Here is a 14,173-nt window from a genome sequence, read left to right as displayed (position 1 = left end):
CACGGCAATGCATTGCAATCGGAATACAATCACACCGATTACGATTAAAGTCGATCACACTCTATATGCGATTCGCATGAGGCGCACGCGCTGAACGTGATTTTTAGGGTTCCGTACCTCAAAAAGAAAAACGGAACCCTTATAGGATCACTTCGTTGTCTGTCTGTCTGTCCAGAAACCTATAGGGTACTTCCCGTTGACCTAGAATCATGAAATTTGGCAGGTAGGTAGGTCTAATAGCACAAATACAGGAGAGTAGTAAGTTCCTTGATAAGGGCTAACAGTAACACATAACTGCGACAGAAATGCAGAACTGGTACAGACAAAGAATCCGCTCGAAGCAGCCTTGACAATGTATCCACTGTAAGATGCTATTCGTCCCGTAGCGTTTGCGTCACTCACAGTGTGATATGTATGAATCACTCGCAATGTGATAATGTATGAACACGGAGCATGTAATTCAATATTCCGATGGTTATTCACGAGCTTCGCGTCGGTGTGAGAGCTGGCCGCAGGCTCTCGACAGTGACCCCGCTCGAGCAACCTCGCCAGAGTACCGTAAGATCGCTACTCGTCCTGGAGCGTATTGCACCACTCGCAGTTTTGAAGCATTGTGATTAATGTATGAACACTGAGCAAATCATTCAATATTCCGATGTTTATTCGCGAGCTTCGCGTCGGTGTGAGATCCGGCCGTAGGCTCTTGACGTGACCCTGCTCGTGCAACCTCGCCAGAGTACCTACCGTAAGATCACTACTTGTCCCGTAGCGTTTTATTTATTTATTTATTTATTTATTGACGACCAAAACAGATTAAGTACAATAATAACTTTAAACAAATTCTTAAATTGCTACATTTTGACCTTATTGCAATCCTATATGGTCGCACAACATGACCATGGTTTTTAACCGACTTCCAAAAAAGGAGGAGGTTCTCAATTCGTCGGGATCTTTTTTTTTTATTTTTTTATTTTTTTTATTTTTTATGTATGTTCCCCGATTACTCAAAGACCCCTGGACCGATTTGGAATTATTTTTTTTGTTTGAAAGGGTATACTGTGCAGGTGGTCCCATATAAATTTGGTGAAGATCTGATGAATATCTTCGGAGATGGAGAACAGAACTCCTCAATGGATAAGAGCAAATTGCTCGCGATCACTGTAATAGCTTAGTAAACAGTAGGGTTTTAACTGGGCATAGCATATTATAGTACAGTGGGGCCACTAAAAATTGTGAAATAAAAAATTTTCAAAAGAAAAATAATTAAGGCACGCTTAGTTATTACTTAATATTAATGAAGTAAATTTAATATAAACACTTAATACTCGATCTAAATAATAACCTAAGAATTCGATGAAATAACAATGTGAGCACCAATATTCTATTATTTTACTTAATTATCTTAACTACTTTTCTAACAAAGTCATTAAATCTATGATCAAAAATATCTACTCGTATGTCTACACTTCGTTCGCATCACTCAGTGTTTAAGCAATGTGATAATGTATGAACACAGAGCAAATCATTCAATATTCCGATGTTTATTCGCGAGCTTCGCATCGGTGTGAGATCCGGCCGCAGGCTCTCGACAGTGACCCCGAACGAACAGCCTCGCCAGAGTACCGTAAGATCGCTACTCGACCCATAGGGTATTGGACCACTCACCGATGATGTATGAGAATTATTACGTCTGTAAAAATTGTGTCTATTCATATCTATTAAAAAAGATATCAGTGTACCTACTAGGTACCCAGTCAGGCACTCATTAATTTATTTTTCAAATTTAAGGCCTAAATATTAAATCTTTTTCTCTTCCAACTAAAGGGTGCCTAAATATATTAGGTATAGTAGTTACATAGATTTACGATGGTAAATAAATCAACATGGTTGGATGGGAACATGACGAGTTTTCGGATTTCAGTTTACTCACTAAACCGCTATTGAGCTATTAATGTTTTTTTAAATACGAGAACCTAGAAAACCTACTAGGAGAGCTAGGAAATAGGAAAGCGGAACAGAGAACCGTGTGTGGTGGCGCGATCTCGGAAAGACCACAGTTGACCCAATCAACCTGATAGATTGATTGACCGCGCATTGGCCTTTGATATTTAAGAGGGGTCTCTCCGTCACTCGCTCCATACAAACGTAGTTCCAATTTAATTTGAATATTAAGCAACCAAAGTCCATGAAATTTTGCAGACCTATTCTAGAAACTAATATCTATGCCTGTGGTTTTCCAGATTACCGTTAAAATATTCGGTTTCAAAGTTACGCAGTCTTAAAAATTCACATACAAATCTATGAGCCCCTGTAATTTTAAAACTACATATTTAAAAAATAATCTAAAACACCCCAGGCACAGATATTAGTTTCTGGAATATGTCTGCATTTCGTGGACTTTGGTTGCTTAATATTTAAATGAAATGGGCACTACGATTGTATGGAGTAAGTGACGGAGAGAGCCCTGTTAAGTGATATAAGCTGCATCTATATCTTCTTGGGTACCTACGAGTATGTACAAAAAAGGACTGCAAAATATTTTAACTAAGTAGACAACTTGAAAGTTGTTTTAAAACCTTTGAAAAAGTTGAAATCATCGTCCTTCCGTAAACAAAAATTATTAATACAATCAAAACTTTGCTTGTTACAATCATAAGTTATCATAATTACCTAGGTATTAAAGAAAAGGTACCTAGGTATTAAAGGCTTTTTCTGCCTACGTGACGTGTAGGTAGGTACCTAGGCAGTCTACCTACTTGTTACTGTAGACAGAACCAGTTTTAAGTACTAGTTACAGAAATAGATAGTTCAGTGTTGTTGTCTGTACATCTGCCTAGTCTTGGTAATAAAGTTTGTGATAATGTTATGCCCATTTTGAAGATTCCGTAACAAAATGTTAAAAATTAAAAACCTTCACCTATGGTGAGACTTTTCAATAACTATTAGGTCATCCCATCGACTTGATATTGGGAATAGTTTAAGGTTGTTCACCCTTTTATTGCAAATGAAATAATTCAAAAAAATTACAGAACTCGCGAATGGGGTCTAAATGTGAGTAATTTGACTTATAATCACGCTTTTACCTCTGAAGTTTCCAAAGCGAAAAATCCATACTAATATTATAAATGCGAAAGTGTGTCTGTCTATCTGTCTGCTACGTTTTCACGGCCCAACCGCTGAACCGATTTGAATGAAATTTGGCACAGACATGGGATACATCCCGGGGAAGGACATAGGCTACTTTTTATCCAGAAAAATCAAAGTTCCTACAGGATTTTAAAAAACCGAAATCCACGCGGGCGAAGCCGCGGGCATCCTCTAGTTGGAAATAAGTATTTTAAGTTAATAGAGGTTTGTGAAGTGGTAAGTTACCTAAGTATAAGGTAGGTAGGTATATCCTGAAGTTCCTGGCAAAAAGGCAAATTAAAAAAAAAAACTAAAAAACCAATAAAACAATTTATTCCTTCCTTTACAATATAGGTACCAAACAGTTTTTACAGTCATGGCTAAAAAAGGGCTTGGCTATTTTTTTTTTTCACGAAATAAATGAACCTCACCGCTTGCACCCATGCGATTCAGTCAGATTTTTCATGAAATATGAAGTTCAAAATTAATGTAGCTAGGTACCAATGTCCAAAGGTTCATATTATGAACCTAGTTTTTTTTTATTGTCCATTGTTAAACAATTAAGAGAATGATTAAAAGTCAGTTTATCATGAAGGTATGTAATTTTTCAATCACCAATAGCTGAGGAACAAATGTTACGTTTTGACAGTTTCTCTATTAGCATTCTGTCAAAATGTCAAATTTATTCGTCAGTTAAAGTTTATATTTTATACTTACATTGCGTCTATTATAAAGGAATATAATATTTATAAAGGAAGTCGGATGATTCGTAATTCGTTTCGAAATCTTAACTAAAAGTTACAACGCTCGAATATTTTTATTTTCACACTTTCCCATAGATATGTAACACGCTGCATAATAAATAGGATAGGTAAGTAATTATTTTTCTTTACCTAAATAAAATAAATTAAGTAAGTAATACTTAAGTTATATGAAATTATAATAGGAATACTAGACAAATCGTCTCCATACAATATATCTACTACTATTATGTGCGTAGGTAATAGGTCAATAATAATGTCACAGCTTTAAAATCAAATTAATATCTAATAATAATTTTACTATGTCAACATTTAAAAAAATAACTAAGTAGTTTGGCAACATTAATACTTATAATGTTATTTAGTTGTGCTACCGTATAACAAAATATTAGTACAATTTTTAAATTAATTGCACTTGTTTTCTATCCTAATAATACAACATGCTTAAATAAATAGGAAAAAACCAAGCTTTGTGCTATGTAAAATGATAACCCCAAATCACAGTGATTAATCGCGGAATTATGAATAATACTCAGACATTATGAATAATGTCAAAAAACAATAATGTTATATTTCAGTGCTTTTATCATATTGCCCAGGCATTATTCATTTTCTATTAACCACTGTGCCCGTAACAGAAACATTAAAACCACACAAATACATATAGAAACAATCACCGTATACGTATAATACTAACATTTATGACTAGTCAAACTTATAACTTAAATCCAAACTTTGGTCGTTGTGCCATTTTTTTAAAGATTTATCAGGGTTTTTCTATTTTTTTATATAATTTATATTTTTTTTCTTCCAAGGATGACGTCGCAGTTGGTGTTGTCGGTGTCAGTTGGTAAATGAAATCACGAGTCTCTGCGACCTGAAAAAAATAAGAAATAATTAGATTTTCAGTTTTTACTAGGAATTTTTTTGTTTTTAGTAAAACAGCTGAACGACAGTTTTGATCATGCATATAATTCTTTGGATTTCACCTTTTATTATTAAATTTTCTTGGGCGTTTATTAAATAATACCTTTTTGATAAAATCTTAGCCCCTTCAAGTCGGATTAGTGTCTTATTTGTTTATCAAAACAATATGCCGCTTTGAACTGGAAAAGTCACTTGCGTATAGTGACTAGGCAAGCATTAGTGCTGGTATGAGATAACGTGTTCTGCCTCCAAACAGCATTATATTATTGTATGCCATATTGATCCAACCGGCCATAAAGGTGTGACCTGTCGATATCGATTCTCCAGTTACTATGGTGGTGGGCACGCTGTCAAAATATTGTATACTAGATTATATGACTTCGTCCGCGGGGATTTAGTTTTTTTACTACATTGACTTTCCGGGATAAAAAGTGGCCTATGCTAATTTCCGGGATGCAAAGCTACCTCTGTACCAAATTTTATATAAATCGGTTGAACTGTTTGGCTGTGAAAAGTTAGCAGACAGACAGACAGACACTTTTGTATTTATAATATTAAGTATGGATCATACTCACGTAAAAAAACTAGTTAGTTTTCTTGGCATCCTTGGACTCTTCCTTGGGCTGGCCCTTGCCCAGCAGTTTGGCCAGTGAGTCCCAGATGCCGCCCATGAACAGCGCGCAGAAAAGATTCTCAAATGGCACGAACGGGTCGTGTATGCCGAGCAGGATTGAAGATAACTGAAATAAAAGATAGGTATTTGAGAACTTGGCCAACATGGTCGACATGACCTAATCCTAGAGGACTCGGGTTCAGTAGTGGTGCAGAAATTAGTTGATAAGATGATGATGATGATTCGAGAACATATGGCTTGGTTTATAGATTTATGCTTGACCTTTTAATCAAGTATCGGCAAGCGCATAGCTGCAATCACACCAAATAGTAGTTAGGTGATGATGCAGCCTACGTGAAGCGCAGCTTCGCCTAAAAAATCAGAAATTTTGTGGCTGAACTCTTAAAAGGTGCCTAGTCAATCTTTTTTTGAAGGTCCCAATATTGTGACTAGGGAGAAAAATGGATATCTAAAGGGCAATCCATATTTTAGTAGTAGGCATAAGAAATGAAGAAGCGGATCACTCTGCATGAATCTGTGGAATTTCGACTAAGTCGGGGTGCAGACCTTTACGATGTATAAAAAATAAAATAGCGAAGGGTCAAACTAGGTCAAATAGTTCTTTAACACGCTCTCTGAATATATCCTGTAGAATGTAGAATTCCCCTGAAAAGGTGCAAAAGTATCGCAAACCAGGTAGGTAAATGTTTAAACCTGCGAAACGGACCTGAGCGTGAATGCTCTTAATAGTAGAATTGGTAAGTACCTTGAAGTAAACGAAGAAGATGACTATGCCGAAGTAGACAAGTGCGTGAGGGGCGGAGATGATATCAGTCTTCTTGTCCAGCACGAAGATCACCGAGGCCACCAGCGAAGCCTTCGTGTAGCTGCAAATAACATTCACCAATTAATTTGTACCCGACTGCGGCAAAGCCAAAAGGAAGAATTATGATTTCAGCAGTCTATGTATGTATGTATGTATGTATGTTTGTATCCAGATTCTGTGTGTTCCACCGTAGCGCCTAAACTACTGATTCGTTGTAAGGGCCCCGGGGACAGGCTATATTTTATACGAAAAAAATTGACCTAACGGATGTTAAATAAAAAAAAAATCGAGTTTTCCAAGATTTTTTTTTTGCTATTGTATCGAGTGGGATGTCAAATGGAAAAGGAGAAAATTCTAAGCTCATGAATATAAATTTACAATAACATTAAAATATACCAAGCGACAGAGAAACAAGACTATCACAGTCGGGTTTCAATTTTCAACATTATCTTGTTTAAAATATGTTTTAAATATAGGTACCTAACTACTTGCTACTTTGTAATTACTAATCAGGCTCAATCGAGGCATGTCTTATTTACCTGCCTATATTTTTTGTCCTACCTCCGAAAACTGAAAAGCATCTTTAAAGTGCAGAGGATCAGGAGGATATTTTAAGATGTTGACCTTTGAACAAATGCCACGTAATTTAGGCACTAAGATAAGTTTTAATATACAGGGTTACTGGTAATATGTCGGCAATCTGTTAAGGGGGTGTAGGCGAAGTAATTTGCTACCAAATGACCTCTAATGACCCCTAGGCAAATGTCAACCATTTTCGAGTAATTTGACTTTTTGTGTTTTTTAGAAGAATTTGAGGTATGCAACTTTGAAAATTTATAAAAAAAAAACCAATGCATGAATTTTTTTATTTTTATTATTATTTGCTTGCTAACACTTCAATACATAATAATCAATCATAAAATGATACTTATCTTTAATAGTTTTTAAATCACAGCTACAAATCTGTACAAGTTTCATAATTTACACCAGGTGGTCTGACAAAAATGGTCGATTTATGTAAAAAATTACTGAAGAACTTTATCGGCAGAACACATGAAAAACATGTACAACTTCTCAGCTATCCAACGAGATACAATATGGTACCAGAAATTAGGAATTGGCCGAAAAAAATGCAATTATTGTGAAAAGTGTCTTAAGAATACGAAATAATATCTCAACGTCGAATTTTATGGTAATATTCTTATTTCTTATTTAGGATGAGTAATGAGTTATAATTAATCTTACAATTCATTTTCGAAGTATAAAACTCTAAAAATAACACTAAAAATAATGAGAGTTCCAAGAATGACATTTTTAATCCTTTATGTGAACACGTGCACCAATCAGCGCTCTCGGATAAGAAGAGCTTAAAAACATTATCTAGTGACTGGATAGAAAAAACAAAGGCATAAATAGCTAGATTTGCCTAACATTTTTATAAAAAAATCCTTGCGACTTGGTACTATCCAACCTCCTTCCTGGAACTTCTCCTTTCAGCAAAGGTTGCCTGGTAGAGATTGCTCCAAGCAATAAGGCCGCCTTTGGACACAATTGTTTTTTCTGTTTTCTTCTTACTGTGTTGTTATCCTTATATGTGTTTTTGTGTGCAATAAAGAGTTTCTATCTATCTATCTATCTATTTTTCAGAGAATAGGATAATAATTAAAGCACTGGCAAGTAAAATAACATTAGGTGAAGGGTGGGATCCTTAACTTATTTAATTGTATTGTATTTATAAATTCTTAGACTTAAAAGATAAAACATTTAAAATGTTTCATAATTTGCGCAAAACTGCAAAAATTTACAGTTTGCTTGTGCCACTCGTACTGTACAGATCATCTCTACCTAAGTTGGTACCTACATCATTTTGAATATGGAAGTGAATTGACCTGGCTTTTTCTTATGGACTGTTTCTGGCATACTCTGTGATTTGGCTTGTGATTGGACTCTGATTTATTGCTCTCCCGACAATTTGGCGCGTCAAAAGGACTAATGGCTGCAGAAAGAACCCAGTACTCCAATGAGGAATATGCCAATATCGTTTTTTGTTATGGATATTGTGACGGCAATGCTTTGGCCGCTCGCCGTGAATATCTTCGCCGATTTCCTGGCCGCCGAGTACCACACAGGTCTGTCTTCAGTGATGTTTATCGAAGAATTAGAGAGACGGGACGGGTGCAGAGGAGACAATCCGATTCTGGAAGACCACGTGTGTACGCTCCAAGTGACGAAGTGCTCGTATGAGACTTTTTTGAAAGAACATTTATTTGCATTAGTAGAAAACGTACCTCTGGAAATAAGAAGAGGAATGAGATTCCAGCACGATGGATGTCCAGCACACTGGAGAATAACAGTTCGGCAATGGTTAGACACTAATTTTCCCAATCGATGGATAGGCAGAGGAGGCCCAACTCCATGGCCAGCAAGATGTCCAGACCTGACACCTATGGACTATTATGTCTGGGGACATATGAAGAGCCTAGTGTACGATGTCTCACCACTCACCAGTGCCATCAGTCGAAGAATTGAAAATTAGAATAATAAATGCAGCTAATTCAATAAGAACCAATTTGACTAGTAATGTAGTAAAATCTCAATTAAGAAAAAGAATGCGCCTGTGCATAAGAAATAGAGGGTCACATTTTGAAAATGAACTTTAGAATTTAGTTTTAATGGCTTAGTGTAACTTATCTACGTAATTATTTTAAACTTCCTAAACGATTATTGTAATTTTGGATTGCAGACGATTTCGTCTTTTTAACAATAATTGTATTTTTTTTCGGCCATTTTCTGGTTTCTGGTACCATATTGTATCTCGTTGGGTAGCTGAGAAGTTGCATAAGTTTTTCATGTGTTCTGCCGATAAAGTTCTTCAGTAATTTTTTACATAAATCGACCATTCTTGTCAGACCACCTGGTGTAAATTATGAAACTTGTACAGATTTGTAGCTGTGATTTGAAAACTATTAAAGATAAGTGTCATTTTATGGTTGATTATTATGTATTGAAGTGTTAGCAAGCAAATAATAATAATAATAAAAAAATTCATGCATTGGTTTTTTTTTTATAAATTTTCAAAGTTGCATACCTCAAATTCTTCTAAAAAACACAAAAAGTCAAATTACTCGAAAATGGTTGACATTTGCCTAGGGGTCATAAGGGGTCATTTGGTTGCAAATTACTTCGCCTACACCCCCTTAACGGATTGCCGACATATTACCAGTAACCCTGTATATTCGGTCGTGAACCTGTTTCGTGATGTTATGTCATCGATAACCGATTTTCATTAATAAGGTAGCCTGGGTAAGGAGTATATTATGTAGTTACTTAATTTATTTTAATTGTAAAATACATTTACAAGTGGGGAAGAGATGTCTTATCAAATTATATTTTTGAATACTTACCTAATTACATTTTAAATATTTTAATAATTAAATAAGTGCATACTTATTTAATAATGAACTACCTAAGTTCATTATTAAATAAGTATGCTCTTATATCTAGGTAGAATAAATTGTACCTATGGCAACTGGTAAGTATTTGACTGACTGAATGCAATAGAAAACGATCCGAGCACGGTTCAATGAACATTTAGGGCAGAGTTTATTTAAAAAGAAGTACTGTAAAATATAATTTACATAAATTCTTAGTGAGATTATGTATATTATTATTAAGTGCCATTTTCCAAGAGTCTGGCGTGCATAAGTAGACGAAAATAATATATTTAGCCCACAGACCTATTTTGTGTCTTACAAGTTTAACTAACTATACTTAAATAGAATTTGGGCCCCTCAGGCTTGTAAGTATGTTGTAAGTATGTGTACGGTTATTTTTTATTACCACACAAACCATTTTTTTTATTACGATAGTTAGCGAGTAACGACGCACAATGTGAGTTTGTTACAAAAAGGTATAACTGTAATGTAGATAAGGTAATTATAAGTAAGTAACCTGATCCAAGACGAATTACCTATACACACCAAACCAATAAAGACCATCAGATTGTCTTATTCACATGTGTACCTATTAATCACAATGCCTGGAAATTATTCATAATGCCTGACTAATCATTTAGCAGCAAAAGCGTATTAATATTCTGGACTTACAAACTGGGCTGCATGGTTTCCATGGCTGTAGGTGTCCATGCTCCTCGGATGAGTCGCTCCAGCAATTTGGTGAACCCAGCGCCGTTACCTTTCAGCGTACCTGAAAGAAGAACAAAGTTTAGGTAGTTTTGACCTTAGTCATTTAGGCGTTAAGCACCAAGACAATGCACATCTAAAGAGTTCCTATCAGTGAATATCCAGTGTACACTTCACTTCACTGGTAGAAACTTAGTGACCTTGTATCCAAACACGGGATTTACCACACTGGAACTTACCCACGATAATCATGATGACGTATGCGTTGGGGTACAGCTTGCCAGCGTGCGTGACTCCATCGTACACTTTCTTGGCGCGGTATATCTCTTTCATAGCTGCCGCCACTACTTTCACTGGTAGAAACTTGGCGACCTTGTACCCTACGTCGAAAGGCGTGTAGAATACTACATACCTAGAATAAAAATCAGAAATACAGTTAAATTCTCATAAGATTGAGACTACTAAGAAAGCTCAGGTTCACTCAATGGGCGATGGAGAGAGCTATGCATAGAGTTTATCTACGTGATCAAATCAGAAATAAGAAAATCCGTTATAAACCTCTTGTTTGACTCTACGTACCAAGTCATAGTTCCTATGACTACCTAGTTATGGTCTGATATTCAACGTCGCCAAGTGGACTCACCCAGCCCCCTAATGCCATCATCTCTTCCGTGAATATCACCAGCATCCTACATCGTCGACACCCAATAAGGCTGATTTTATTTGACTCTACTTAGTTCCTATAACTTAGTAGTTGCAGCATGTTCTTCAACGGCGACAGGTACTCCCAGCAATCCGTTCGTTTCGTTCTATTGACCACCATTCTGCCCGTGAATGTCACCAGCATCGTCCAAAGCCAACAAGACTTTACTTACCAAGTGACTGTTTCTATGACAGTTGCAGTGTAATCAACAGCACCAGAATGGGTTCACCCCGCAGCCCGTTCACCACCATCCCACCCGTGAATATAACCAGCATCACCGATAGGCAACTAGATAAAGGTTTTGTGATTTTGACTCTACTTGTTGTTGTTGCTTCTCTATGGCTCTTTGTACTTGTAGTTTGATGTAGCTACCTACTTACCAAGTGACTGTTCCTATGACTAGTTGCCGTGCACGACGCCAGGATTAGTTTTCCCAGCAACCCGTTGACCACCATCCCGCCAGTGAATATCACCAGCCTCGTCGACAAAAAGTTTCGTGGTTTGACTCTACTTGTTGTGATTGCCTCTCTATGGCTTTTTGCACTGCGAGTTGATGTCAACTTACCAGGTGACTGTTCCTATGACTAGTTGCGGTGTGTTCTTCAACGGCGCTAGAATAGGTTCACCCAGCAAACCGTTGACCACCATACCGCCCGCGAATATCACCAGCATCGTCGACAGCCAACATGCTAGCGGGTGTTTCCTGGAGAATGCTTGTGCACCTGGAAGTGTCGGAGATAATTTTGTAAAAAATCTATTTTTATATAGTAAGCTAACTAGGTAGAGTTGGCATCAAAAAAGACCTTTGACTTTGAACCAGTGCGTTGGAATGCTTGTTTTATCGATCTATTTAGTGGAGCATTGTAAGGTGCGAGTGCGGGGTGTCCGTGTCGCCGTGCGATTGGTTTTTCGATTCCTACTCTATGGTTTTACGTTCCCCGTGCAGTGATATAGGTACATAGTAGACCTAGTACATAGTACCTTAGACCTACTTACGGTCAGACGGGCAAATTCCCTGCACGGATTTTATCTGAATGCTGGAAGCATCGATTAAATTATTGATTGCATTGTCATTTTAATATTAATCAAGAATCTGGCTGAATTTTTGAGTAGGGTAACTTAATTTAGGTGATTAATGCAGCTGTTATCGTCATTATGATAACCGCAACAAAACTAATGATTCGCATACCTACGTGCTATTAAAAAAAGCTTATATTCGTGGTCGGCAATAAAATTAAAGACAATATATAAATAATAATATTATAGTTGATAAATAATTTCCTTAACTAACGGCCAAAATTAAAATCAATCTATCTGTAATCTGTCGATAAGTTACGAGTACTTAGCAATGTTGTTATAATTCGTCAAAAGTCTTTTTGACAAATAACTGCGTTGCTAAGTAACTTATCGACAGGTTAAAGATAGATTGAGCATTAATTTTGGCCGTAAGAGAGTAAGTACAGATATTACCTACTTATTCGATTTGCTACTGTGATCAAATTTCACACCTACGTATAAATAGGTACGTATAAAAATTTGGAGACGTGATTTGAGTATGTAGATTTCTTTCTGAAAGATCGTTACGTTAACTCAACTACCTAGTTAGGTACCTATGAGTGCATAGAGTAGGTAAAGAGTTGCGCTGCAAGGTGCATAGAGCTGCTTATTCCCAATCCCCCTTGGCTTGAATAAACTTGGGCGCTTAGGTGCTTCTTCCGAGATATCATCAGTGCGTCTTATCTCATAATAGTGATATGAACAGCTGATGCATACCTAAATACTGGTATTCTAGAACTAGGCAATTTCTTGACCTAAATACCGAATCTATGTAGACTGCAGTTTTGATTCCCATCAAGATCAGCTACCGAATCAAATTCAAATATTTTTACCATGCCTATAACTTTTGTGTAGTATCAAAGGTACAAAATAGTTTCAGTACAGCATGTCCCTGTGGTAGGTACTGTAGAAATAGATTTTTAATTTCAACGTCATGAAATATGGCTCGTTGGTCTAGGGGTATGATTCTCGCTTCGGGTGCGAGAGGTCCCGGGTTCAAATCCCGGACGAGCCCTGAGACTACTTTTTATGAAAACCCGTTTAAAAATACCGCGTTTTTTACACCGAGGTCTAAAAAAATGTGTGCCAACTTTACAGGCAAGTTTTCGCTGACCTAGTTTTGATGGAAAAAGGCGCCATCTAGCTCAAATTTTAGCCGTTTGTTTTGAGGTGGAAATCGCAATGGGATCTCATCCCAAGCTGTGATTACAGCTTCCCTGAAACATAACCTCTCACCGAAATTATTTACATGGTTTCTTTAGTAAGTATTTGTTATAAAATACGCTTGCAATCAGAATGGACCACGTCAGAGAATGATAAAATAATGCAATAGATAGGTGACTGCGATAGGGAACAGAAATATGTGCATTTTGCTTGCTAAATAAATGCCTTCTATGCTAGGTAATTCTGAGTTTGGAAACAAAAAGACGTAAATAGTATCCTGCAAATGAATGTAATTCTAACTACTTGTCCACAACTAGACTGTAACCTACGAGATTTGTATCTTAGCAAGGAACGATCTATTTATAAACTATTGGTAGCGTTATTTTTACTTTATAATTTTAGAACGATAAATCTCTTTTCCGTAATAAAGAATGTTGGGCGATATAGGAAATTGGCGAGTACGTTATAATTGGCGGGGTTTTTTCGAATTAAGATTTATTTACCACTTACCAGTCCCCAAATCTTCCCGCACCGCTAGAGCGCATAATAATGAATGCGCTATATCGAAGTACGGGTACATTTTCAGCTTTATGACCTGGTTGGCCAGGTCTAAGAAGGCTTCGGGATCCATAGCGGTGGATTGTTGTGTAACTTAGGATTAATAATGTATTTCTAACTTAACACCGACGAATTTGTCACGGTCACGTGTCCGCGACTGTTCGCGGGCGAAGTAGCCGCGAGACTAGCCTACCTATGGCCCAGCTCGGTCATTGGCTGTACAGAAGCGATAGTGGCTTTTTTTATTATTATTTTGGTCTCCATTAGCAATCGGAATCTCGGTAGCTGCTTTGCGTG

At 36.8% G+C, this 14,173-nt stretch overlaps 1 protein-coding gene and 1 non-coding gene across 2 annotated transcripts; one reads left to right on the top strand and one right to left on the bottom strand.

Moving 5' to 3' along the window:
• Positions 1-3,442: 3,442 nt before the first annotated feature.
• On the bottom strand, positions 3,443-14,081 carry LOC123875685 (trimeric intracellular cation channel type 1B.1). The gene is made up of 7 exons (XM_045921672.1): positions 13,829-14,081; positions 11,664-11,820; positions 10,635-10,807; positions 10,360-10,459; positions 6,194-6,314; positions 5,390-5,554; positions 3,443-4,764 (listed from the first exon to the last, which is right to left on the bottom strand). Exons 1-6 carry the CDS (start codon positions 13,947-13,949, stop codon positions 5,399-5,401), a joined length of 828 nt encoding a protein of 275 aa, XP_045777628.1. The 5' UTR covers positions 13,950-14,081; the 3' UTR covers positions 3,443-4,764; positions 5,390-5,398.
• Trnap-cgg lies at positions 13,098-13,169 on the top strand. Its single transcript has one exon. It is a non-coding gene; the product is annotated as a tRNA-Pro (tRNA).
• Positions 14,082-14,173: the final 92 nt, after the last annotated feature.

Source organism: Maniola jurtina, chromosome 20, assembly GCF_905333055.1.
Source record: "Maniola jurtina chromosome 20, ilManJurt1.1, whole genome shotgun sequence".
Taxonomy (NCBI): Eukaryota; Metazoa; Arthropoda; class Insecta; order Lepidoptera; family Nymphalidae; genus Maniola; species Maniola jurtina.
Note: the sequence above shows the minus strand (reverse complement) of the source record. Positions and strands in the feature narration are given on the sequence as shown.

What these genes read in the sequence shown, in the direction of transcription:
- LOC123875685 (XM_045921672.1), bottom strand. Translation starts at nt 13,949, where the DNA reads ATGGATCCCGAAGCCTTCTTAGACCTGGCCAACCAGGTCATAAAGCTG. An exon ending in CGTCATCATGATTATCGTGG is followed by an intron (nt 10,460 to 10,634) that starts GTAAGTTCCAGT and finishes TTCTTCTTTCAG; the next exon opens with GTACGCTGAAAGGTAACGGC. An exon ending in TCTTCTTCGTTTACTTCAAG is followed by an intron (nt 5,555 to 6,193) that starts GTACTTACCAAT and finishes CTTTTATTTCAG; the next exon opens with TTATCTTCAATCCTGCTCGG.